The sequence below is a fragment of the Pteropus vampyrus genome, unplaced genomic scaffold (assembly GCF_000151845.1).
Source record: "Pteropus vampyrus isolate Shadow unplaced genomic scaffold, Pvam_2.0 Scaffold563, whole genome shotgun sequence".
NCBI lineage: Eukaryota > Metazoa > Chordata > Mammalia > Chiroptera > Pteropodidae > Pteropus > Pteropus vampyrus.
In genome coordinates this window covers 626-26,865 of record NW_011889344.1, presented here as the reverse complement: position 1 = coordinate 26,865, position 26,240 = coordinate 626, and the positions used below count along the sequence as shown (strand labels likewise).

At 55.7% G+C, this 26,240-nt stretch overlaps 3 protein-coding genes across 6 annotated transcripts in view; 2 read left to right on the top strand and 1 right to left on the bottom strand.

Moving 5' to 3' along the window:
- The window catches only part of SHANK3 (SH3 and multiple ankyrin repeat domains 3), a 48,403-nt gene extending 44,191 nt beyond the window's left edge, over nt 1–4,212 (top strand). The window contains 1 exon segment of the mRNA XM_023525429.1: nt 2,163–4,212. Coding sequence (XP_023381197.1) covers nt 2,163–2,754 — 592 coding nt within the window. The 3' untranslated portion in view covers nt 2,755–4,212.
- A 1,918-nt stretch (nt 4,213–6,130) lies between these two features.
- On the top strand, nt 6,131–12,967 carry ACR (acrosin). 4 transcript variants are annotated; one of them, XM_011384177.2, is made up of 5 exons: nt 6,131–8,137; nt 8,765–8,971; nt 9,100–9,383; nt 11,742–11,887; nt 12,324–12,967. In XM_011384177.2, the coding sequence occupies exons 1-5, from the start codon at nt 8,070–8,072 to the stop codon at nt 12,867–12,869; spliced, it is 1,251 nt and encodes a 416-aa protein (XP_011382479.1). In that variant the 5' UTR covers nt 6,131–8,069; the 3' UTR covers nt 12,870–12,967. The 4 variants fall into 4 exon arrangements, with proteins under 4 accessions (XP_011382479.1, XP_023381210.1, XP_023381211.1 ...); XM_023525442.1 differs by having other exon boundaries at nt 8,618–8,971; XM_023525443.1 differs by having other exon boundaries at nt 8,618–8,971; nt 12,061–12,538.
- A 10,216-nt stretch (nt 12,968–23,183) lies between these two features.
- LOC105308287 (RAB, member of RAS oncogene family like 2B) lies at nt 23,184–25,488 on the bottom strand. The gene is made up of 5 exons (XM_023525457.1): nt 25,392–25,488; nt 25,180–25,314; nt 24,738–24,835; nt 24,333–24,416; nt 23,184–24,166 (listed from the first exon to the last, which is right to left on the bottom strand). The coding sequence occupies exons 1-5, from the start codon at nt 25,486–25,488 to the stop codon at nt 24,089–24,091; spliced, it is 492 nt and encodes a 163-aa protein (XP_023381225.1). The 3' UTR covers nt 23,184–24,088.
- Nucleotides 25,489–26,240: the final 752 nt, after the last annotated feature.

The window sequence follows — 26,240 nt, the reverse complement described above, 5'->3', positions numbered from 1 at the left end:
TGTCCTGTCTCCAGCATGCTCTGTGCAGCATGTTTAGAGCTGTGAGGTGCCCCCCATCCCCAGCCCAGCGGACCAGGGCCCCTCAGTGCCTCCCACTCAGCCTGCCAGGCTCAGGCCGAGCCGCTTACCCTGCACACACCTGCTACCTCTGCCTTCACGGCTCGGCAGTGGTCCCGCCACCTCACCAGGATGCTTCTGTCACATCTGAGGTTGCACTGGGACGCCACTGAAACTCAGTCCCGGCAGGACCCCATCGTGATGCAGGCCCCAGGCTGGGGCGCTGCGCGAGGCTCCGGCCCAGTCCCATGGGCACTGTACCCTCCGCATCGCCCTGTCCCCCTTCCTAGCATCCACCACCCCTGGGCACCCAGCACCCCTTGGAACAGCCCCTCGGTCATCTCCCCTGCCCCTGCACAGCGGCCCACGGTACCATGGAGACCAGCTATGTAGAGCAGGGACTCTCCTGGTTGGTGTCTGTTCCCTGGGCCCGTGCCCAGTGTCCTTAGAGCTGCTGCCCACTGGGGCGGGGCGTGGTCTGGCCTCTTCAAAAGGCTCCACTCTGGGTCTGAGAAATTGGGAGGTGACAGCAGGGACAAGGCTGAGGAGAGGCCACTGGATGGCAAGGGGAACAGGTCACGTGGGAGGGACAGGGGTGTCCAGGGGGAGGCGCCCTCGCACAGGTGGGAGATGGGGAGACAGACCTGCTTCAGGGGAGGGGGGCGCCGAGGGCAGCCTGTGCAGTGTGGGGGTACCCATCATGGTAGCACAGAGGTGGGGCAGGGAGAGGGAGGCGGGGCGGCAGCTGCAGAGAGGGGACACTAGACATCCGCAGCGTCCCCGCAGAGCCTGTGTCGGGCACCGCTGTGGCTCGCAGCTCACACGCCGGCGAGCGGGCCACGGGCAGACCAGGAGTCCACCCGGTGTGCCCCGGCCCGGCTGGCACTCGCAGCTGTTCCGGGTGGGCCCCCGGCCGTCACATCCGAGCCCCGCTCGCTGGGTGTCCGGCTGGGGCCCCTGCGCCTGGCTGCCCTTGCCGTGGCGGGGACCGCGGGCGTGCGCCGGCTGCCTGCCCCGGGCCGCTAACTCTCTCTCTCATCGCTCTCTCCCGCCCATCTGCATGTGGCTGCTCTGTCTAGCTGCGCGGTGGTCCTGAGCGCCGGCTGTGTAAGTGAGCATGCGCATCCCATGCCTCTCGCTGTCCAGGCGCCATGCCGGCCACTGGGCCCTCTGCTCGGCCTCCGGAGCCCCGCCCCCCGCCCACCGACTGCAGTAGGGGACGGGGGCTAGGAGACTGGGCGTTCTCTGGAGGAGTCGCCTCCTGCCATGGCCAAGCTGTCAAGGGGCTGGAGGTCTGGGGTCCTATCATCCGCTGCTGGGAAGTGAGGCACCATCTGTGTATTGGTGTGTGTGTGTGCGTGCGTGTGCATGTCTGCACACGTGTGCTGCCGAGTCCCTGTCACGAGCAGGCCCCTGCCACTCCTGCCACTGCTGCTGCATGTCTGTGACGCGTGTGGGCGCTCTTGGCTGCTGCTGTGTGCTGTCCTATGCAGGGAGGCCAGTGTCATGGGTGTATTGCTGCCTCATACCTGTCCTGCACGTGCCGATGCTCCATGTGGGCGTGAACTCTGCCTAGTGTCTGTCTCTGACGTCATGAGCTCATTTAGCTTCGTGCTGCTGCCAGCCTTTATCAGGACTCGGCCATCCCTGAAGCCAGCCCAGGTTCCCCTGGGTCCCCTCATGAGAGCAGAGCTATGTGTGGGGTGCTGCGGGTTGTGCCAGAGCCCTGCCCCCCAGGGCGTGGTCCCGGCTGTCAGGGATGGGTAGTCAGCCCTTTGCAGCTGAGAGGCTGTTTTTCCCCCAGTGGGCTGGCCTTGGAGGCCCCCTGGAGTGGAGGGGGCTGCGGTTTTACCGTCCTCATTATTCCAGTCTGTCTACCCCGTCCCCCCGCACCCCATCACTGGGTGCTGGTTCTGACCTGGGGGCCAAACAGAATGGGGGCAGTAACCACAGGGTCCCACCCTTTTTCTTCCTCTAGCCCTAAGGCTACCCCGCCAGCCCGCCCTAGAGAGTGTCCTCGGGGCGCTGCCCCCGCCCCCCGCCGCGGACCACCCCCACCGCGCCTGGCGCCCCTCACCTGGCCTTGACCCCCTCTCCCTCCGCAGGCTCTTCAGCAGCCTCGGTGAGCTGAGCTCCATCTCAGCGCAGCGCAGCCCTGGGGGCCCGGGCGGCGGGGCCTCCTACCCGGTGCGGCCCGGCGGCCGCTACCCCGTGGCGCGGCGCGCCCCGAGCCCAGTGAAGCCCGCGTCGCTGGAGCGGGTGGAGGGGCTGGGGGCGGGCGCGGGGGGCGCGGGGCGGCCCTTCGGCCTCACGCCTCCCACCATCCTCAAGTCGTCCAGCCTCTCCATCCCGCACGAGCCGAAGGAGGTGCGCTTCGTGGTGCGTAGCGTGAGCGCGCGCAGCCGCTCGCCCTCGCCGTCGCCACTGCCCTCGCCCGCCCCCGGCCCCAGCCCCGGCGCCCCCGGCCCGCGCCGGCCCTTCCAGCAAAAGCCGCTGCAGCTCTGGAGCAAGTTCGACGTGGGCGACTGGCTGGAGAGCATCCACTTGGGCGAGCACCGCGACCGCTTCGAGGACCACGAGATCGAGGGCGCGCACCTGCCGGCGCTCACCAAGGACGACTTCGTGGAGCTGGGCGTGACGCGCGTGGGCCACCGCATGAACATCGAGCGCGCGCTCAGGCAGCTGGACGGCAGCTGACGCCCCAGCCTCGCGCGGCCGCCCTGCCGGAAGGGGCCCCACCGCGGCCGCGGGCTCGGCCTGCCCCCCGGACGGCGCCCGGGCCAGGAATGTTGCATGAATCGTCCCGTTTGCTCTTGCTCGGAGACTTGCCCTGTACATTGCTTCGTGCCCGCGGCCGGCGAGCCCCCAGCACACGGCCAAGAAGGGCTCGGCCCGGGCGCTGCAGCGGGAGCGCGGGGCGTGCAACTGCCCCGCCGTCTCCCGCGCAGCTCCTGGTGGCTCCTCTCCCAGAGGGAGGACCTAGTCCAGCATGCGAGGTCAGGACACACCTTGGTGACTCGGGGGGTGGGGGGAGACATTGGGGTTCTTGGTTGGGGGCCAGGGAGCTCCCCGTTTTGCATATTTTAATCCACTCTATATTTGGAACGAGAAAAAGAACAAATATCTCTGTCCTTAATAGCTTCCCTTCCCCACCCCTCCAGCCCCCTACTGGTTCCGCTGTGGCTGCCCAGTCTTCCATCTCCGGCCCCTCACTGCCACTGCCACCCCGCACGGGGCGGGGGACACTCCAGCTGGTCTGGGGTTGGCTGGGGTCCTAGTAGCCCGCCCTGGGGCCCTGGCTCGGCCTTCTTCCCTCGCTGAGCTGTCGTGTGCCCCACCGACCCTCAGGTGCTGCGTGGAGGAGGGGCGGCGGGCGGCTGGCCCTGCCGGGCTCTGGCAAGGTCAGGTGACCTGGGAGGCTTGCCCTGTGGGGGGGCAGGGCCCTGGCAACTGCCCCCAGCCATCTCCATCACAGGGTCCCTCCTGGGAGGGGTCTAGCCGCCTCCCCACACAGTGGGGCCACGACAGCAGAGACGCCCGTCTGCCTCAGACCCCAAAATCTCCTGTCCCACCTTTTGTGTGCGCACATGTGCGAGTGTGTGAAACTGCGTGCGACTGGACGCATCAGAGCCCCGCGTGCGCCTGAGTGGGGAGCAGTCCCCAGGGGCCGCCGGAGCCAGGGCGAGGGCTTCAGGAGCACACGAGGCGTGAGCGTGCGACAGCACCCGTCTCCACTTCCAAAGAAAGGCCGAGGCCGCCGCACACTGGGAGCTGCGGTCTGCCTGGAGCCGCGCCCCGCCCGCGCGGGCCTCCCCGGTGAAGCTCTGCTGCTTGGGCAGCACCGCGGGCGTGCAGGCCGCACTCTCCCGTCAGGCTTTGGGGGGGCCCAGGGAGACCCCTAGAGTCAGGCCACCGCCAGCCCTGGGGAGAAGCAGAGACCCCAGAGGGCATCCCAGCCCCTCTTACTGTGACTCCTCCGCTCAGCAATGACCTGTGTGGCGGGGCACCCTGGGGCGTTTTTAAACCTAGGGTTTGGAGTCTGGACTAAGCTCCATCCACGTCACTCACAAGTTTCTGTTTATATTTCTAGATTTTTTTAATAAAAAAAAAAAAAAACACAGAAAACAGAAGTTTTCACAGCCCAGGGGCCTGGCATGCCGGTTTGTGCCCGCCCACCCTGTCCCCTGCCCACCGGCCCCATTCCCTGGGCAGAGTCACACTCAGTCCCCCCTCCACCAACAGACCAGGTCCCACACACCGCAGTCACTGTAACCGACTGCCACACACACACACTCAGTCTCACACTCACCTGTGGGTTTTTGGTTCCGTTCAATTTGGGTTTTTAACTTTACAGGGTCAGTCCCGCTTCACCCCCCCTTTTGTATGGAGCTCCGCCCGGGGACTTCACCCCTGCTCCAGTCCTGAGGCCTCCTGACCCTGACGTTGTGATACACCCCACAGAGATCTATGTTTCTTATATTATTATTGATAATAATTATTATAATATTATGTAATAAATTTATAAGAAATGAAACGATTTCTCAGTTGTCTGCTTGAGGGGTTGCTGGGGGCACAGGCTCTGCTGCCGCTTGGCCAGCCTGGGGCGAGCCTGCAGCCACGTGCGCCGGCGGCTCAGACCACTGCCTCTGACCCGGCCTCCCTGCCGGCCCCCGTGACCGCCGCCCGCTTCCTGCACCTGTCTGGGCCCTGGCAGAGCTCTGCGCACGCAGGCCTCGCTGGAAGCTCTTCTCTGCCCAGCGGCTCACGGAGCGACTACTCGGGGCCCCTGTCCCACTGCGTCCAGCCATTTCTAATTTCTGCTGCCCCTGTGCTCGAGCCCTGTCCCGCCTCGCGCTGGTCCTGCTCCCTTGGCTGCTGTCAGGCCTTACTTCTCCCTGAGCCGACAGTCACGTGAGCAGCCTGCTGCCCCAGCCGATGGTGGGGCAGGTCCTGTGTGGCACGTGGCGGTGGGTGGCCAGCCAGCAGGACAGAGGAGCCTCAGTGAGTGGAAGGGGGATGAGCGGTGAGGTGAGTGGGTGGACACCGCCACACCAGACTGGAAGGAAGCTAGGGATCTTGTGAGGGCGGTGGCCGTAGCGCCAGGGCACGGGCTGCAGAGGAGCTGTCCCCTCGAGTCCCAAGCGACTCACCAGCCAGCACGGAAATGGCACGGAGGCTGTAGCCCCTCCTCACACTGGGCCGTGCTGGAGTACGGGGTGGCATGGGACCGAGCAGGGATGGGGGAGGTGACACAGGGACAGGTGGGAACCAGAAGGGCTCAGGGATCAGGGTGGCAAGGTATGGAGTGGGCGCTGGATGGCTTGCGGAGATCAGGGCGGGTGCAGGAGCAGAAGCAAGGCGGGGGCCAGCGGGAGGGCCACGTGCAGGCGGAGGCTGTGGTAGCTCCACTGTGGCCGAGGCCACTGCAACCTCGCAGTCAGCCTTGGCCCAGAGTCCCCGCCGCCTCGTACCTTCCTCCTGCCTCCCGCACACTTTGGGGACAGCATGAGAAGGCAGACAAAGTCCCTCTTAGAAAGGGTTGCTGCTTCCATCAGGTTTGAGGACAGAATTAACCCTTGTGGGCCATGGGCTGGGCCCGCAGCCCCTTCCAGGATCCGTGTGGGCCTCGCTCCGAGGGGTCAGCCGATGGCAGTCCGGACTCTAGATGTCACGTCTTCTAACTTTATTACCGCATCACCCCTAATGTCTGAAAAATGAGGAAGTTTTGTGTTTCACATAGAATATTTTCGTCACGTCTAAATATTTGCTATTGTGATTTTCAGAAGATTGTGCATATTAACATTTAAAATAAATATTTACGATTCTGTTGAATAATTCTCATGGATCTGAATACCATGTCAATTTTATGCCCAAATCCCGTAAAAACACCTGAATCGACTTTTCTTTAAGAGTGAAAATTTTAATATCACTTCCTGAACCCTTATTGCCATTTCTTGAACTATGTTTCCAAAGCCGATTTCGGTTACTGGGTCAGATGCAACCTGGCACTCAGGCACGCGGCACCTGCGCACACTCAGGCTGGCGAAATGGGCCCCCCGACCTTGACAGAGGAGGTGAGACCAGCCGACATTAAGATGAAGGAAGAAAGGAAGGGAGAGAGGAAGGGGCTGGGTGAGGAGGGAGGGGGGAAAACAGGAGGAAAAAGAGACCTCGGACGCTTGTGCAGGCGAGAGACACCCGTGCGGCAGGAACGAGTTCTGTGACCGTCAGGTGTGGAGGGCGAGAGACCCTCCGAGTCAGACAGTGTCCCCACAGCCCTCCTTCTCTCTGACATGGAGACCAGCCCTCCTCACACTCACTCAGGAAGGAGGGGGACCTCCTGACATGCAGGTAGCAGAGACGAAAATCTCGTGACATTCGCATAGTTGATACTGAGATCCGATTGCATTCGAGTGAAATAACCCCTCTTGCTTGGCAGAGAAGGAAATAACGCATGTGGAAACTCAGCGAGGGCGCTACGTCACCCCGCCACGCACTGGGGGGCAAGCCTCGTCACTCCCTGGTAAGCAGATGAGACGTCCTGCCCAGCAGCAGGCGAGGCAGGGCCTTCTGCCCTGCAGGGAGAGGAGGTCTGGGGACGCCCACAGAAACGGCGGCTTCTGGACAGTCAGGCGCGTGAGGCGAGGTCTCTGGACAACCCTTCGGAGGAAGTAAGATGTGCCGACAATTAGGTGGGCAGGGAAGATAAGACCTGTGGCACTTGGATAGGGAGAGGAGAGATGCTTATTCTAAAGCAAGGAAGGGGAGAGCCCTCGGTCATCTACGGAGATGGAACCTCAAGACGGAAGCTGACGGTCAGTGATGAGATTCCCGACACCAGCTGGAGGAGATAAAGCGTGTGACTCTCGGGTAGGGCACGAAAGACTTCCCTGCACGCAAGACCTTGTGACCCTCAGGAAGGAGAGGGAACCCATCAGGCACTCAGAGAGTTGAGAGGGGACCTCATGCTTCTCAGGCACAGAATCCGTGACCAACGGACACTCCGGTGGTGGAGACGAGGCCTTTGGTCCTGAGATGGAAGAAAGACGTTCTCACATTCAGGGAGAGACGACAGCTCCCTGCTCCTTGGTTCAAGGCTGGTAACACCTACTGGGTGTTTGGCTGGACGGGAACTGACGTCCTGGAGGTTACGAGAACGTAGGACATTCAGTTAGAAAAGACGCTCGGGTAAAGGGCTTGATGTTATCCGACAGTCTGAAAACCCTCCATGCTCAGGACGAGGACTCGAGGCGTCCTGGCACTCAGGTGGACAGGTGGGACCTCGTGACGCACGCATGGGGTGCATGCGACTTCTTGACCCTCAGGCTGGCTGGGCTCTGGCACTCGGAGCAGGTGAGGCGGCCGCTCACGCAGGTAGAGCTGTGACCCCCTGCACTCCTGCAGGGGAGGTGAGGCTTTTAACACCCAGGTATGTGAGGTGAGTGTCTGTTACACTCTGGTAGCTGAGATGCTGACTCCTGACAATCAGAAGAAATACCACTTGGTGATACTCAGGAGTCGGAGACGCCTCGCCCGGCCAGGTCCACTCAGGCGGAACATAGGGCCCTGCGGGAGGCGGGCTCTGCCCTAAATCGCAAACATGCAGAGCGGCCTTTTGAAGAGCAGCTGACAGCGTGCGCCCAGCACCCGCGTCCGGGCCTGTCACCCTTAACCGCCCACATCGCACCTCTGGTCAGAGCCACCGAGCCGCTCCTGGACCCAGGGCTTGGACTGAGGACGAGGTTACAGCTCGTGGGCCGGGCAGACCCTACACCCGACATAGCTAGAGCCTCGGATGGTGTGGGACCTGCGGAGAGCGACTGGGTCTTGGGACACAGGGTGGGGCCGCACGAGAGTCCCCACTGCCCTGGGGAGCCTGAGCTGGGAGTCAGGCTCCTGACTGGCTGGCTGCAAGGGGGTGCGGGGGCGGTGGCCCTGCTGATTGGTCCGGAGGCCACTGGGCTTTGTGAGGTCACTGGGCTTCCGGGCCGCCGGGCACGACTGTGGTGGAGATGCTGCCAACTGCCGCTCTGCTGGTCTTGGCAGCGTCCGCAGCCGCCAGAGATAACAGCTCGTGTGAGTAAGTGTCGGGACACCTTGGCGGGAGGCTGTTTTCTGCAGAGCAGAGCCACTTGGATGGGCTCTGTCCGGGCTGTAGAGAGGCCATGCTGGGCCCTTAGGAGCCCCTGGGCCTCACAGCTCCTGTGGCCCCGACCCCAGCTCAGACCCCAGAGCCCCCGGTGCCCTGGCTGCTGTGGGCTCGTCCCCGACACACCCCGTGTACCCTCCCCATGCGGTGGCCCCACCGCCTCTCGAACCTCGGGCCCTGAGTCTCAGGGTCCCTGCCTACCTTCAGACGGCCGCGCCGCCGCTGACTCCGGGGGCCCAGGCGCTGTCCCCTGTAGCTTGAGGCCTTTGGTCCACCTGCAGCTCCCGCACGTCCCCAGACCTGGGGCTGTAGCATCCGCCTGCAGCTGCTCCGGTCATGGCCCCAGGATCCGTCCTGCAGGCTTTGGGCCGTGGCACCCTGCACCCCTCGTCTGAGTGCCCCCCCTTCCAGGGCCCTCGCGACCTTTCCCCTTTCCGCACCTGTGACCACGCCCGCCAGACACAGGAGCTCAGCCCCGCCACCGCCATTTCCCCCCCGCACGGCCCCGCAGCGCGCGCAGCCCCCTCCCGGTCTGCACCGCGCCCCTTCTCTCCGCAGTGCCTTCTGCGGGCGGCAGTTCAGGCAGACCGCAGAGGGCAGCTCGCGCATCGTGGGCGGGCAGACGGCCACGCACAGGGCCTGGCCCTGGATGGTCAGCCTCCAGTTCTTCACTTACCACGACAACCGGCGGTACCACGCCTGCGGGGGCACCCTGCTGAACTCCCAGTGGCTACTGACAGCCGCCCACTGCTTCCGGGAGAAAAAGTACGTGCGGGGACCTTCTCCAGGGCCGCGCAGCTCCCCCGGGGGCTCGGGCCGGGCTCTGAGCGAGGGCGGCCGAGGCTTCTGCCGGCCGAGCGTGGCGAGAGTGACGCGGGGTCCTCTGCCCGCAGGCAGGTGTACGAGTGGAGGCTGATTTTCGGAGCCCGAGATATTGAGTTCGGAAGCAACAAGCCGGTGAAACCCCCTCTGCAGGAGCGACACGTGGAGAAGATCATCATTCATGAACGCTACCACCCCGGGCTGGAGACTAACGACATCGCGCTCTTGAAGATCACCCCGCCGGTCCTCTGCGGGCGCTTCGTGGGGCCCGGCTGCCTGCCCCAGTTCTCGGCGGGCCCGCCCAGCATCCCCCAGACGTGCTGGGTGATCGGCTGGGGATTCCTGAGAGAGACCGGTGAGTACGGAGGCGCTTCCGGGCGCGGGGCTGCCGGTCTCTCCCGCGGACTGCGAGGTGACAGGCAGTGTGCCGGTGCCCCGCCGAGCGGCAGACGTGCCCTCGGGGATGACGCGGAGTCCCCTGTCGAAGGCCTTGCCTGGTGATGGCACGGCCACCCGAAGGAAGGCTGCGGGGCGCACGACCCCAGCATTTCTGGAACGGGCCGGCTGTGTCCGTCCCGGGCCAGGAGCCCAGGTGTCCGTTCTGGAGATGGGGACGTGGCCTGAGACGGCGCTGGAGAGGAGCCCGGGGCTCTGTGGCTGCGGGCCAGCCCTGCCCTGCCCCGCGCCTCTGTCTCCCCATGTGTGAGTGGAGGAGCGGAATCGGAGTCTTCCCGCCCTGAGACCCCAAGGCCCAGCGGGAGCCCCACCCTCAGCGCCGTCACACCCTCCCCCCACCTAACCCCACTCAAGGTCGCCCTGGACGGGGCAGGTGGGGGCTGGTTCGCTGCGCTCAGCGTGGACGGCCAGCTGCGGCCGGCAGGGCAAGTCCACCAGGCTTTCCACAGCTGGTAGCGAGAAATTCCCCCGAGTTGCAAGTACGGATCTGAGGGCATGACTGAGATTCACCTTGTCCTCAGTCTCGTGTCCTTTGAAAATGGAAAATCCAGGCTCCCTCATGCCGTCCGGGAATCTGAGGGTTAAAACAGCCTGTTTTGGCAGCCAGGACTCCGTGGTGCCCGTCTCCCCTCTCAGAGACGTCTTGGCTTCCGCCCCGGCCCTCTGGGAAGGTGTCTCCCAGGGGCCCTTGCTCTCACCGGCTCCCGCTGGCCCACGACCTCCCCTCCCCGGCGGGGTGCTGCTCTCCGCCACAGCCTCTGCCGCGAGCCCCCGTGCCCGCCTCGTCCCAGCCCTGGCTCGTGCTCTGCCCGCCCGGCCGGCCACATCCACCGCTTTTCGGGTTCTTGCCAGCTCTGGGACGCTGCTGTCAGGGGTCCCCTCTGGACAACCCACTCCACCCCCACTTTTGCCCAGGAGGGTGAGGGGCTCCCAGCTGTGTCTTCCTTTGTTCTGGAAACCCTCTCAACTTAATGCGATTCCTATTAGCAAACACATCCCCCACCGCAAGGCCAAGTGTTAAAGAACTCTCCAGGCTCCAGGCTCCAAGCTCCTCCAAGACCCTCCTTTCCCGCCTTCTCCTTGGACACCTGTGCTTTGGGGCCGTCCTCCTGTTTCCACTGAAGTTAGAGCTCCTGCAGGCTTCTTAGCATCTGTCATTTGAAACTAAGGGATTGGGACTGGGCAAACCCTTCTCTGTCCCGGGAACCCTGGCTCTGAACAGTGAGACCCAGGCATTCAGGACTGTAGGCTCTGCCATAGGTTTAAGATGTAGCCTTAATGGCAGACCAGCCAGGCTTGCCGTACCTAAGTGTCGAGGGCAGTGCACATGCGCTGTCACTGTGGATTGGACAGGAGGGGCAGGTGGGGGCTAAAGGGAGGGGCAACGTGAACAAGGCACACACCTCTGGCTTCCATGTGGCCTGTACAGCACGTTCAGGCGGTGTTCAGACCCATCTGCTCGTTGGCTGTGGGACCGGAGCAACCGCTGCTGTCAGAAGCCTCTTGCTATGGGACCACTTGACCAAGAGGGGACAGCTGCGTGCATCAGCCAGAGGTGGTGTTGACTGCTGGAGCCACAGCCCAGGCTGGGCCTCTCTTGACTTGACGGTCATGGCAGCGTGTCAGGCTGTTGGCCACTGACCAGCCGCCCATGTGCGAGGGCCCTGCCACAGCTGTGCTCTTCCCCTCGTCTGCTCAGAACAGGGGTTCAGGGCACGTGGGGAGGGACTCGCCAACACAACCAGGGACTCTGTCCACAGTGAGCAGAGGGGCCCTGAGGGAGGGCAGCCGACAGCCAGGTGGTGAGGACCGAGAGGTGTGTCCCGGACATGAGTCTAGAGAGGAAACCAGGGTCAGGATCCATGCCACGCCGCGCCCTCCTGTGACCTTGGACCCCCACCCGGATGGGAGAAGGGAAACAGTGGCACCTGCGCTGCGAGGCCGCCACCCTGTACTGCCACTCACCTCGGCAGGCAGCATCCGCCGTTAAGGCCACATCCCCTGGGCAGTAGCTGCCCGCTCCCCACCACCGTCCCTGTGCCCCCCACACCACCGGCGCACCTCAGCCTCCATGCCCCTGCTGGGCGCCGCCCCAGCTGTGCAGTTTCTCCCCTTCCCGGGCACGCAAGGGAAGCCAGGGCCCCCGACTTCCGCGGAGTTTACGGGACAAAGGGGGCCGGCCAGTGGAGGGGAGAGGCAGGGTCTTCTCGAAACACGTCTTCCCGTGATCCCTGACCACCGAGTCCTCCGGCCGCAGATGTCCAGCCGACGCCTGTGCTGCAGGAGGCGCGCGTGAACCTCCTGGACCTCGACCTGTGCAACTCGTCTCAGTGGTACAACGGGCGCATCTTCTCCACCAACTTGTGCGCGGGCTACCCGGAGGGCAAGATCGACACCTGCCAGGTAAATGCCCGGAGCGCGGCCCCGCGCGCACCACCGCCCCGTCTCCGGGCCGCCCTCCAGTGGCCCTTTTCCTGTATCGAAAGTCACAACGAGGCTGGGAGGTGATACTCCTCAGCTGCCCCTACAAAGAACCAAGCACCACATTTAGTGCTTTCTCCCCCGCCTGGACACACAGATCGCATCGCCCAAACACTGCCCCCGAAGACGGAGCACAGGCCCTCGCCCCGCGCCCCGCGAGCTCCTGCGCGCGCGCGTCCGCTCCCCTCCCCTCTGCCCGGAAGACCCTGACCAGCCGCGCCCCTCACACCCAACCCACTGCTGGGCCACCGCAGACCTCTCAGCCACCGGAGTGTGTGGCAGCAGGAAGCCACGTGACTGCGGATAGTGGGCAGGGCTGGTGGCTCACAGAGAGTGACTCCCGTGTCGCCCTGGGCAGGGGGACAGTGGCGGGCCTCTCATGTGCAAAGACAACGTGGAGAACGCCTACGTGGTCGTGGGAGTCACCAGCTGGGGGGTAGGCTGTGCCCGAGCGAAGCGCCCCGGCATCTACACATCCACGTGGCCCTATCTGAACTGGATCGCTTCCAAGATCGGCTACAGCGCCTTGAAACCGATCCAGCTGGGCCCGTCGCACCCGCCCGTCCCCGCAGCCCTGCCGAAGCCGCCGACGACCGTGCGCCCCACCGTCCGCCCGCCCTGGTACTTCCGCCCTCTCCCACGGCCACCCATCCACGCACCCGCCTCCAGGCCGCGCCCCCGGCCTCCCGCGCTGACCCCGTCGCCGCCGTCGCCGCCGTCCCCGCCGTCCCCGTTCACGCCCTCGCACCCGCTCGCGCACGCACCCGGACGCCCGCCGTTCAGTGGCCGCCCCCACGCTCTCTCTTTCGCCAAGCGACTAGAGCAGCTCATGGAGATCTTAAAGGGGAAGACCTTCATTAACATTAGAGGCAATTATGGGAGTCCACAGACACCCCAGAACTGACCTCCTCCTGATCTGACCCCACTGTCAACAGACCCCGTGAACCCTCCTTCACTCCCATGGGGGGGAAAAAAAAGATGAAATTAATATATCTTTACACAGAAGTGCTTTCTGAATTCTTATCATCCGCCCTCCCGACTCAGTCCAAACCTGCATCTCGTCTGCCTCCCTCCCTCGCCCCCCAGCAGGGGTCGCTTGTACATTAACGCCAATTGCATTTTTTAAAATCTTGATTTTTAAAACCGGAACGAGGTGACTTGGGGATGTTGGCTGGCATGGTCTTTGTTCTGCATTCACTATGTCTGCACCTCGTTTGGGGGCGGGGAGTTGGGGGGAAAAGCCCTGGAAGCAGCCACAGGTCTCCTGTGGCACCCTCTCCGGGTGGGAGAGGCAGACCCATGAGAGGACATGCAGAAGGCTGGGTGCCCCAGAACACAAAGGTAACAGGCGACAGGACAGCCAAACAATGAACTTCTACCTTGAAACACAATGTTGCTTGTGGCTCTGGTGGCAGATACAATGCTGTCAGTTCAAGCTCGATGCTTACCTGTGGTTAAACCCTATTCTTGGATTCAAGCAAATAAGAGAAAACATTATTTGTCAAAGCCTTCCAGAAGTAGTGATGGGGGCCTGTTTTGGATGTCCTGAGTGGCATTTAATGGCACTACTTAACTGCAAGAGACAGAGGCCGGCTGTGTGAGGAGAAAAATCCATATAAGGGTACAGATATGTCACACAGAACCAATAGAGAGGGCCAGCAGCAGACACCAAGAGTGGTGAGGGACCTCAGGAAGGTGGCCGAGGGGTGGCGTGACGACGCCCTGGGGGCAGGTGTGGAGCACTCCGGGCAGAGCCTGCACACTGCAGTCGCTCACAGATGCCATTGTTTGCAGCCATCTGGTGGCGAGATGGTGACCTGCAAGGGGACTTGGGCACACGCTGTCTGTCCACTCATGACTCCTGAAATGCTTGGGCCACACAGGAGGGCCCGCGCGTTGGTGCTAATGTTCATTTTGAGAGTCACGTATGCGGTGGTCACGAGTGAAGCGAGAGTCTCTGATCTGCCTTCACGTGCCAAGGACGGTCCCGGGGCGGCTCCTCCCGCATGTGGGGCCAGGGGACAGATGGGAAAAGGGGGACTCGGCGCCTGAGGAGAGGCTCACTGCTTTCCTGTGCGATGGGTAGGCGAGTCAGCAGTAGTTTTAAAACTAGAATTCGTAGTGAATCTTATTGGAATAACAGAAAATGACGACAGTAGCTCAAAGTGCACGTGGTGAAACTCTGACACCAGACAACTGGCCACATCAGGAATGACAGAGGGACAGTAATGACAGAGAGCAGGGACTTCTAATTGTGAACGTGGTCAATATCTAGAATCTTGTATTTGCAAAGAACATGCCAATGAATGTAATTTTTGCAATTTTTAAATGGAAGTGAAAAAAATGGAGGCAGTTCATCTTTAGTGTGTAGGAAGCTCGAGAAACAGGTTACCTTATTGGGGTTTTCCACAGAAACTATATTCTTGGTAAAGAATTGTCAGCGACCTACTTCTGGTCCCCACAGATGAGCCTCTGCGGACACGTGCCTCCCTTTCTGGGTGAGCGCTCGGGAGCGGGGAGGCTGGGTGGTACAGCAGGTGTTAAGTCTGACAAACTCGCCCATGGAGCCCCGCCGCGATGAGTGTGGGAGCATGCCTGTCACCTCCAAAGCTTCCTCGTGGCCCTGCGTCAGCCCCAGCCCCTGCCCCTCCAGCCCTGCGCAAGCTCGGCCACACCCCCTCACGGGACAAGGGGACGAAGGGGCCCGTCCCAGCAGTGCGTGCTCGTGCTCGGCCCCGTCCGCTCGGCAGCGTCGCCCATGTGGCTGTGGCCTCTGCAGTGTGAGCCTTCGCGTTGCGAGCGTCGCACTACACGGCCGTGGCCACGGCCACGGCCACGGTTTGCTTTTCCTTTCACCTGCTCATGGGTGTTTGCTTGTTTCCAGTTAGGCTGTGACAAGCAAGGCAGCGATACGCATTCTCATACCAGTCTCTGCCGGCACGTGCTTTCCGATCTGCGTGTGAAATGGTTGTATCGCATAGTAGGCATGAGTTTAGCATTTTTCAAAAACTTTCAAAACAATTTTTTTTTTAGTGTTTGTGACATTCTCCATCCCCAGCGGCAGCGTGTAACGTTCCAGTCCCTCCAGGTCCTCACCAGCACCTGGCCAGTCCTTAGTTCTAGCCAGAGCAGCAGCTGTGTGGTGATATTTCATTTGTGGAGTTTTCCCCAGAAACAAATGCAGTTTAGGAATAAGTTCAAAGCATTCTGAATGAATATGGTTACGGGTTTCTGTCAGCGAGGTAATACAGGCAATAACTTTTTACAGTAGCACCTAAGGAAAGAGGGAGGTAGAAAGAAAAAGGCATACGATGAACTTTATTCAAGTGGAAATTGTTTTTTTCAAGTATCACACGCATCAATGGAAAATTTCCGAAAGAAATACCGATAGCAGTCTACAGATCAATTTCTTCATCAGACTCCAGCTAATACCCCCGTTGCAACGATGCCAGAAGCGAGCTGCTTCGCCAGAGGTCTATGTCTTCTGTGAAGGTACTCGAGTACCCCATCTCTCAGAACCTCTCCAAATAACAATGTGTTTAAAACAAACCCTCAGATGCCCTATCGTGTTATGCTTTCTTCAAGATGAACGAAATCGTGTTCAAGCATCACTTAAGCTGCTTAAATGAAAAACGAGACGCAAGCTGGTCTTGGCTCCCTGCGGCCGTATATTTGCTGCTCCAACATAGAAAACTATTTTGCAAGCAAAGTTTTCAAGATGTGGAGCGCAATTAAAAAACGTCACTTTCAGTGCACTTTCCGACATCGACTTTGTTCCAACCTGAGTTTTTAAAAACTAGTGTCAAAAAGAACCTTCAAAAGCCATTTAGTATATCCCTTAATATAAAAAAAATTATTTCCTTAAAAATAAAAAAGATTTCAAATAGAAGACTTCACGACAATTCCTGCCCAAGAAGTTCTTAAATCTCAAACTTTCCATGCTGCCTTTTTAAAGATCTGTATTCCCTGCTATGCCGTCCTCCCTGGAGATGGGAAAGAGTTTGGCAAATCATTTCTTACTCTGAGCACTTTACTAAAAGCCCAAGACTTCTTGGACTATGTCAGTGGCTTCTTTGTCCTCTCTAGCGCAGAGTGCCCTTAGCTTTGGGCACAGCTGCTCAGAGGTCCTCTTTTACAAGCTGTATGTCACTCGGGTATTTCTGCTTCCTCTCCTGAGCTCCCCCGGGGCCCTGAGGCAGACCCGCAGCGGGGACTGGATTAGCCAGTAGAAGGTGCTTTTTCCTCTCTCCTAAGACCCGTGTTGGCGGGCACTGAAACGGCTGGCATCGCAGCCGAGGCCGCGCTGCGGCTGGGGTGCCCGCCCTGGGGAGACGGCAGGCGTGCCCCCCACACGCAGCGCTGCGCTGTGGCCGCTCGCCAGATGAAACTGAGGGGATGGCAGCAGCAGGCCAGCGCATAGCTTTCTTGCTGCTTCTCTCCCACGTTTCAGCGCAAAGCCACACGACAGAACGCCAGGCCATCCCACGTACGCTTGGCTCAAGGTGACTGAATCAGAACTGCAATGAGTCCCTTTACTTCTTCCAGTGAGGCGCTGTCGGCCCGGTCAGGTGGCGTCCACGTCTCTGCGTAACTCTGTCTTTGCTTCTGTTCTGTTCATTGTGAGAATAGAAACCCAGCCATTTTGAAAAGTAAATGTAATCATTTGTCGATTTCTACTCATAGGCAACATTCATTACTTACTAGGCTGGCTGCCGTCATATCCAGCGGTAATGTCCCACATATGCAATATAGTAACTGTCCCACAAAATTCTGGATATTCTTTTGAGAATCAAAATTGTGAAGGCTTTCGAATATACTTGTGACGGTAGTTGGATAACACAGGAATCTAAAGTGTCTGAAATATGCTAGCCATGTTTTCCATGAGCCTCAAGCAGCGGCTGTGGCAGTGTTCTGCTCAGTTTCCAGGTAAGATCCCGTCTCAGCAGGAACCATTGCACTCACCCCATCTTTATCTAAACGGGAAACCAGTGGGCTCTTTAAATGCAAAAAGGATGTCTTCCCTGTTCCCAGGGGGCCCTTCTATCCTGCTCCCAATCCATTTAAAAGCCGGGGACGTTTCTTCAGAATGAAATCCTTCTGTAGGTACAGTTGGCTTCACGCTTTGGAAAGAGGCTGTGGTGGCAACATGTCAGCATCCTTCACATCAGCATTTCTTGGTTTATTATTCTTCTAGCAATTCAATCTACCCTGAGGTAAAGCAGCCACCACTTCCCCTGGGAAACTTTCCAGTGACTGTCCTCCTGAAGCTATCCCCACCAGCCAGTTGCATTGGTATCTGTGGCTAGCACTGCCCATGCGTTTCTTTTTCTGCTCGGCTCAGAGAAAGTCCCAGCTCTGGTCGCCCTCTGCAGGTTCGGGTGTGTGATGGTAGCGATGTCTGCACCAGAGGCTTTGTCCTGGTAGTGGAATTGGAGGCTTAAAACCAAATCCTTGAAAAGCCAACTGCACATAGATGCATGTGCACATTCCCAGGTGGCCTTTCAAGCTTCCCTGTGAACGGTTCTCTCAGACCTGCCATGTGTCCTGCAGAGGCCCTCTCTTCTGGGAGCTGGCATCCAGTAATCACGGCTCAAAGAACCATCACAGGCCGGCAAATGTCCTACACATTTCAGAGTCTCTTCATCAGGACATGTGATCTGAACACTGGCTTCCCAAAAAATCTTCCATCGTGGTGATTGATTTGTGGATATTGAACCATCCTTGAATTCCTGAAATAAATCCCACTAGATTGCGGTGTGTGATCTTTTCAATGTGTTGTTGAATTCGGTTTGCTAATATTTTGTTGAGAATTTTCACATCTATGTTCATCAGGGATATCGGCCTGTAATTTCCTTTTTTTTGTAATGTCTTTCTTTGGTTTCGAGATCAGGGTAATTCTGGCCTTGTAAAATGAGCTTGGGGGCCTCCCCTCCTCTTCAATTTTTTGGAATAGTTTGAGAAGGATAGGTGTTCATTCTTTGAATGTCTGGTATCAGTTGTCTCTAAGTTTTTGGCTGTTGGCTTTTTATAGCGTTTTGACAGTACTTTTTATAAGTTCAACATAAGTCCTTTATCAGATGTGTGCTTTGTAAATATTTTCTCATAATCAGAGGCTTGTCCTTTAATCCTCTAAATACAGTCTTTTGAAGAATATGTTTTAAATTTTGATGAAATATTAATCAATTTTTCAAACTCTTTAATAGACGATGCTTTTGGTGTTAAATTTTAAGAAATTTTTGCCTAACTCAAGGATGCAAAGATTTTTCTGCTATAAATTTTAGAGTTTTAACATTTATGCCTATGATCCATTTTGAGTTAATTGTTGTATGTGGTATGAGCTATGGATGGAAGTTCATTTTTTGTACGTGGATATCCAATTTTTCCAGCACCATGTTGAAAAGACTCTCTTTTCTCCCCTGAACTGCCTTCGTGCCTCTGAAGAAAACCAGTTGTTCGTATACATATGGTTCTAATTTTGAGCTCTGCTTTGTTCCTTTGATGCACTTGTTTATCTTGACGCTGATACCAGACTGTCTTACTACACATAGCTTTATAGTAAGTCTTGAAATCTTCCAACTGTTTTTCTTTTTCAAGGCTGTTTTGGCCATTCTAGATTCCTAGCACCTGTGTGTGAATTTTAGAATCAGCTTGTTGATTTATGAAAATAAACCCTGCTGGAGTTTTTAGTATGGTTATATAAATCAACTCGAGGGGACTTGGCCTCTTAACAATGTCGAGTCCTCTAAACCATGAACACAATATATCTCTCCCATAAACTTTATTTAGGATTTCTTTAATTTCTCTCAGCAATGCTTTATGTTGTGAGTGTGAGGTCTTTCACATATTTTGTCAGAATTATTCCCATTTTATAATTTGATACTATTGTATATGGTATTTTAATTTTCAATTGTTCCTTGCTAGTATATAGAAAAATAATTTTTTTCGTGCATTAATTATCATCCTGAAACCTTGCTGAATTCACTTATTAATTCTAGTGGTCTTTCTGTAGAATCTGTTGGGTTTCTGCATAGACAGGCAAGTCATCTGTGAATAAAGACTGTTTTATTTCTTCTTTCCCAGTCTGGATGCCTTTAGTTCTTTTTCCTGCCGTTTTGTTCTGGTCTGAACCTGCGTTACAATGCTGATGCCAGTGCCGAGAATGGATGCTCTCGTCCAGTTCCTGGCCCAAGAGAGTATATATAATTCAGCTGTCACCATGGAGTGTGATGCTGACAGTGAGATTATCTGTGACAGTGTTTTTCATGGATACCCTTTAATAGGTTGAGTATGTTCCCTTATATACCCACTTTGCTAAGAGGTTTTTCTTTTTTCTTTCTTTCTTTCTTTCTTTCTTTTTTTTAACTATCAAGAATGAGTGTTGGATTTTGTCAGAATCCTTTCCTGCATCTGTTGAGATGATCATATAGTTTATCTGTTTTATTTTGTTAATCTGGTGAGTTGCATTGATTTCTTTTTTTAACTAACTTTTTATTTCAGAATAATTTCAGATTTACAGAAAAGTTGCAAAGTAGTACAGAGTTTCCATATGCCCCTCACTCAAATTCCTAGAAAAACAGATTACCAAAACTGATTCAAGAAGAAATAGAAAGAAAAAATGGTTAAAAGTTTGAACACATCTATAAAAAGCAAAGAAGTAAAATCAGTTTGTTTGTTTGTTTCTTTGTTTTTAAAGAAAGGCCTTCTGAGAAAGAAAGACCCAGGACCAGACAGCGTCACTGGTGAATTCTACCAGACATTTAAAGAGTTAGCCACCCGCCCTTCACAAACTCCCTCATTCTGCGAGGGCAGCGTTACTTTGATATCAAAGTTACATCAGAAGCAAAGAAAATCACCAACAAATATCCTTTACGAACATAAACGCAAAAGCCCTCTCACAAAACACTAGCACGTTCAACAGCATATTAAAAGGATTATACACCATGAACAAGCACGACTTATCACAGGAATGCAAGGCTGGTCCAATATACAAAAATCAATTAACGTAATACATCACACGTCGATGGACTGATGTTGACTGGAAGAAAATGTCTACGACATGATAAAGGCCATATGAAAAACCCATAAATAACATCATATTCAATGGTGAAAAACTGAAAACTTTCCCCCTAAGATAAGAAGTAAGACAAGGATGCCTGCTTGCCACTTTAATTCAAATAGTACTGGGAATTCTACTCAGAGAAATCAGGCAAGAAAAGGAAATAAAATGTCTCCAAATGAGAAAAAAAATGGGAAAATGTTTTCAATAGGCACATGATATGATTCTACTTATGGCAAAACCGAAAGTATCCACAAAAAAACGACTAGAGTTAATAAAACAATTCAGAAAATTTCAGGGTACAAGATCAACACACGAAAACCAGCTATGTTTCTATAACCAGCAATGGCCAGTCAAAAAAGGAAATAGCATCCAAAGAATCTCTAGAAATAAATTTAATCAGGAAGTGAAAGATTTGTACATGAACACGACAAATAGTGATGAAAGAAAGTGAAGACCTAAATTTATGGAAAAACACTCAGTATTCATGAGTTGAAAGAGTTAATATTGTTAAGATGTCAAAACAACTTTTAAAAAGAACAAAGTTAAAGCATTCACACTTCTCATCGATTTCCAAACTGTACTACAGAGCTACATTGATTAAAACAGTGTGGTATTGGGATGAGACAGACATCTAGACCAATGCAATAGAACTGTGGGTCCAGAAATAAACGCACACAATTATGACCAATCGACTTTTCACAAGAGTTGCAAAACCATTAAAAGAGAAAATAATAGCCTCCTCAACAAATAGTGCTGGGAAAACCGAATGTCCACATGCGAAGGTGTGAAGTTGGGCCCCTACCTTACATCGTACACAAAAATGAACTCAAACTGGATCAATGACAGAATTATAAGAGTTAAAGACCATAAAACTCTTAGAAGGGAAATCTTCACAGCCTTGGATTTTTAGATGTGATACCGAGAGCATGAGCAATGAAAGGAAAAGCAGACTTCATCAAAATTAAGTACTTCTGCACCAGAGATATTTATAGCATGGTAGAAAATATTTATAGACCATAAACATGATAAAAATTTAATATCTAGAATATATTTTAAAAACTCTTAGAACAACAAAAAGAGAACCCAATTTAAAAATAGGCAGAGTATTTGAACAGATATTTCTCCAGATAAAATAGACACATGGCCAACAAGCACACAAAGGGATGCTCAACACAAGCAGCCCTCAGGGACATGCAATCGAAACCACAAGACACAATTCATAGCCACGAGAATGGCTACACTAGTCTTTTAGGATGGAAAAATAACAAGTGCTAACAAGGACCTGGGGAAACCGGAACCCACGTTGTGTGTAAGAGTATTAAGTGGTGGTTTCACTATGGAAAACAAATTGGTGGTCCCTTCAAAGTTTAAACATGTCATTAGCACATGATCCTGCAATTCTCCTGTGTATACCGTGCTGGAGACTAAAGTATGTCCCCTTCCCCAATTCATATGCTGTGGCCTTTATCCTCAATGCGACTGTATTTGGAGATGGTCTTTCGGAGGTAATTAGCATTAAATGAGGTCCTAAGGACGTGGGGCCTGTGGTCTTTTAAGAGTGCGCTCTCTCCCCCCATCTCTCTCTCCCTCCCTCCTTCCCTCTCCTGCCCTTGTCTCTCATCTCTCTCCCTCTCCCTCTCCCACCCTCACCTCATCTCTCTCCCTCTCTCTCCCTCTCCCCCACCTCTCTCTCTCTCGCCCTCTCTCTTGCATCTCTCTCTCTGCTTGAACACAAAGGAGAGGTTGTGACAGCACACACTGAGATGGAAGTTGCTACAAGCCAAGAGAAGAGGCTTCAGAAATAAATCTCCCTTGCTAGCACCTTGACTTTGGGAGTTCCCCGCCCCCAGAACTGAAAGAAATAAGTACCTGTTGTAGGCCACCCAGTTGATGGCATTTTGTTACAGCAGCCTGAGCAGACCAAGATGCCTGAGAACTGACAACGTGCGGTGAGCACAGGCACAGTGTGTTCACGGCAGCACTGTCCCAGCAGCTGAAAGGGAGAAACGGGCCAAATATCCATCCACGTTTAATGGACAGATAGTTGTAAAGCCATGAAAAGGAATGAAGCAGAGATACATGGACGAAACTTGAAAACATGCTAGGCGAAAGCAGACAGACATAGGTCACGTATTGTATTATTCCACTTATATGAAATGTCCAGAAAACATAAATCCAGAGACGGAATGTAAACTGGTCTGCCAAAGGCTGAAGGTAGAAACTGCTTAGTAAGTCAAGGGTTTTACTTTCACGGGATGGAAATGTTTTAGGTCTAGAGGTAACAGCTGCTCAACAGTGTAACGACTGAATGGCACTCTATTGTTTAAAATGGCTAGTTTTGTAGATTTCACCTCAATGAATTTTTGGATTCCTTGTGTGAATCAGGAAGAACTTAAGAAGCAGGTAGGGCTGCCTGAGGGTGGGTGGCTAGGATGCTGGTGGCACTGGGTGTTGGCGGGTGAGGCTCCCAGTGGACCCTCCCCCAGGGGGCTGCCCCTGCTGAAACAGGAGCCGTGTGCCCTGAGGCCAGGGGCCCCTTTACCTCCTGCTCGCACACTGGGCTCGACTGGGCAAAAAGCCCTCTGGTCTCACAATGGGACCAAGCCTGAGGGCAGCTTGTCCCCCAGCTCCCCTGGGCGGGGAGGAGGCAGACCCAAGCTAGCTGCAGCTGCCCAGCGTCCTGCCTGCCCTGTGGAACTGCCCGGAAGCTGAGTAGGATTTGCCTTCTCAGCCTCTGCTTCCAGGGAACCTGCTGCAAAACGGTTACGTAACAGTGACAGTGACACAAATTTTGTAGTATTCCCACTGCCGCTCCATAAAGCCACTCCACTGAAAAGTACTGATCGGCCACTTTCAGTATGTAAAGGGGTTTTTGTTTTTGTTGCTGTTTCTAAAAGCCCACCTCAGCAGAGGAGCAAGCACATTCTAGAAAATCCGTTGTCAGGTCAAATCTCACAAACTGGAAGTTGAAGTGTTATTAATTTAAAGTGGAGAAAAGTTTGTTCTTGACTCCCAAATACTCATTCTTTAACACTCTCCGTTTCAGTGAATTAACTAGGGCGACCTCGCGCGGCACTGTGGCGGTCTCCCCTCAGTGACGCGGTCGATGGCTCTCAAGCTCCTTCGTGAAATCCAGACCCACAAATCATGCACACATACTCAGTTTATATAATTCAACCTTTACCGTAAAAAAGAAAACAAGAAATAAATAAAAACGATAGAAATGATCACAAACACAAGGACTGGGGAGGAACGCAGGACGGTGGCTCTGCGGCCTCACTGCCCGCGGGCGGTGCCCACACTGAGCCTCCGAGCACACAGAGCAGCACGAGGCAGCCTTGCGCACTGGGCCTCTCTCAGCCCGCTTCCGGTAGCCCACAGGGCTGTGGGATGCCTGTGGGGTGTCACCAACAGTGACGTCACTCAGTGTGGCAGACCCGTCGCCTGCTTTCTCTGGATTTTAATGGCCTATGCTTGTGACCTTGGCCTCACTGCTCACCAACACCCTGGAAGTACCTGGAAGAGCCCCTGGGAACCTACTCAAAACTGTTTCTTAAAAAGTTAGCTGGGAGACTAAAGAGAAAAGGCGGTGGCCTCGCGAGTCCCCAGGGCTGGGAATGGGGAGTCCGGGCTGGAAGCTGTGCCCTGGGTGGGATGCAACAGAAAGGCCCCGAGGACAGCTCTCGGAGACGAAGAACCCACCTGCACCCCTTTATCTAAGGGACACACCAGCATGCTCCCGGCTTCCCCGCTGTCCCACCCAGAGGATGGACGCTGACCCCAGTCTGGCTTCGGGGTCCCGTGCTGACCTCCTACATGTGTCAGGGTGCTCGCTGGGGCTGAGCCTGTTCCTGCGTGGGGACAGGGGTGGGGACGGCTGTGTGCGGGCCAGGTATCATGGGCCATCCAGGTGGGAGAAGCGCACAGGACAGGTGGGTTGACAGGAGGTAGAGTGGGGTGGTGGCCTGGAGGCTCTTGGCTCAGTGCTGAAGGGCCATAGAGGGAGGGGGTTCTGGAGCCCCCCGACCCGACAAGCCGGCCCTGGAGAGGCCTTCCCCTCCGACTCAGGAAGATGGACTCTCGGTACTGCCATGCTGCTCCGGGTCGGGCACGTCCTCCTCCTTCTGCTCCAGATCAAAGTTCTGTGGACAAGGCTACCGTGAGGCCTGGCGCTGCGCTGGACCAGCTGCGGCTGTGACACGGCTGGGGCAGCAAGCCCAAGGCTGGCCAGAGCCACGACATTGGGCTGTCCGCACCCCCTGAAGAGCGGCCATTCCCCCTACCCTAGTGACACGCGGCCTGACCTACCTCGAGCTCTTGCAGAACCTCATCCATGAAGTCCCGGGAGTTCTGTTTGTAAGACACAGCTAATCGAATGGCATCATTGAAGAGCTGCGGGAGGGCAGGGTGGGAAGGGTGCGTGGCCTGAATCCCAGCACCTGGGACTCCGCCTGCCTCTGCCCCGCTGGCCCCACCCCAAGTCCGCACGACACCTCACCCCCAAAATCAGCAAGGCCACCCCTTGATTCACCTCGCTCCCATCACACTGCCACACGCACTGTCGGTACTTACAATGGCCCCGTCCTGTCACCAAGGCCCACCCACGGCCCCCGCCATGCCCGCCCTCTCCGCCAGCCCTTCTCATGTAGCTCCCCCGGTCACCTCTCTGCCTGGCCTTCCCTAGCCGCACTAGACCCTATAGTCCACCATCACCTTCACGACATTGGTCCCGTCAGCAGCCGAGACAAAGTACAGGGGTAGGGAGAACTTCTTGGTAAAATTGAAGCTTTTTTGGGTCATCTTTCTGTCCGCTGTAGAAAGAAGGTAGACTACTGGCCTGTCCATCAAGGGCAAGGGAGAGAGTTTTGCACAGTGGGTCAATGGGGGCCCTCATTCCAGAAAGTGGGATAGGCGGGACAATCAGGGAGTGCGTCCCAGACAGACTCCATTTGCAAGGCGTCTGTGTGCAGGAAGGGGGCAGCCTGGCTCACTGGCCTCTTCGCTGGGAAGGGAGTGATGGCATGCAACCAGGGGCGATTTCTGGGGAAGGATGGTGGGTCACTGAAGGTTTGTTGCCCCAGAGAAACAGCGGGAAGCGTGCGGCAGTGGTGGGTCCCCAGGGGACTGTGGACACCCAGATGCAGAGACAGCCCACCGTCGATTTTGTTGGCCACCACGATGCACGGGATCTCTGGCCTGAACTCCCGGAGCTCAGCGTACCAGGTGCCCAGGTTCCTGTAGGTGACTTTCCTCTGCACGTCGAACACCTGCAATAAGCAGAGGAAGACAGCTCAGCGCTGTCGATGTGTCTCCCCGGCACCCCAGCAGGTGAACATGGGTGCACGTCACAGGCTTGGGAACTCGGACCGACGCCTGCTTTGAGCTGCAGCCCCTCAAAAGCTGTGGAACCTCGAGGAACCTCCAGCTCTAAAGTGCTTTTAAAATCTTCATTCTTCGCTGTCATCGCATCGCCTAATTTCATTTAGCTATTTTCACCAAGTTGTACCATCTTTCCTATAAATTGTAAACTTTTTTCGTAGTCTATTATTTTTATTGCTTAAACTCTTAAAATTCATTTGAAATGTTTCTAGAATTTCCCTTTAGTTACTCTTGATTTACTTTTAATTCGAAGCTTCTATCTGGCTTCTAGTCGTTTTGTATTTTAAACTTTTTAAAAGTAATTCTTATATTTTTTTCTTTAGTAGCTTATCGTAATTTCATTAACTTTTTGGAACCTAGTTGCTATCTATTTTAAAGTATCTGCAGGAGCCCGAGCACTGGGCACGTGCCCTGAGGGCAGGGAGGCCACAGGTCCTGACCCAGCTGCAGCTACCCTCCCAGCCCCTCAGGAGCTCAAGGCCAGCCTCCTGCCTCCAAGCTGTCCTCCAGGAGAGACTCACAGCCCAAACGCCCCCAGAGCGCAGGGTCAAGACAAACAGCCCTGCAGCCTGCTGGGATGGCTGGTCTTCCTTGTAAATAGCCCAGTCCTACATGGGAGTGACATGCAGCAGGCCTAGGGCCCTGCCGTGCACGAGGAGCAGGAGCAGCTGTCACGCCTGGCGGGAGGTCCATGTGGGAGGCTCCACCATGGCACTCTCCAGGCCTAATTCCCACCACCAACATCGTCTTGAGCTCCCAATAAAGACTTCTCATGAAGCAAGTTTGTGATGAAGCTTCTGGAGTCTGCTTCACGCCAGGCAACCCTTCCCCAGTTCT

What these genes read in the sequence shown, in the direction of transcription:
- ACR (XM_023525442.1), top strand. Translation starts at nt 8,070, where the DNA reads ATGCTGCCAACTGCCGCTCTGCTGGTCTTGGCAGCGTCCGCAGCCGCC. An exon ending in AGAGATAACAGCTCGTGTGA is followed by an intron (nt 8,138 to 8,617) that starts GTAAGTGTCGGG and finishes CCCCCCTTCCAG; the next exon opens with GGCCCTCGCGACCTTTCCCC. An exon ending in GGGATTCCTGAGAGAGACCG is followed by an intron (nt 9,384 to 11,741) that starts GTGAGTACGGAG and finishes CTCCGGCCGCAG; the next exon opens with ATGTCCAGCCGACGCCTGTG.
- LOC105308287 (XM_023525457.1), bottom strand. Translation starts at nt 25,488, where the DNA reads ATGACAGCGAAGAATGAAGATTTTAAAAGCACTTTAGAGCTGGAGGTT. An exon ending in GCAGCTCAAAGCAGGCGTCG is followed by an intron (nt 25,315 to 25,391) that starts GTCCGAGTTCCC and finishes GACAGCGCTGAG; the next exon opens with CTGTCTTCCTCTGCTTATTG. An exon ending in AGGTTCTGCAAGAGCTCGAG is followed by an intron (nt 24,167 to 24,332) that starts GTAGGTCAGGCC and finishes CCTTGTCCACAG; the next exon opens with AACTTTGATCTGGAGCAGAA.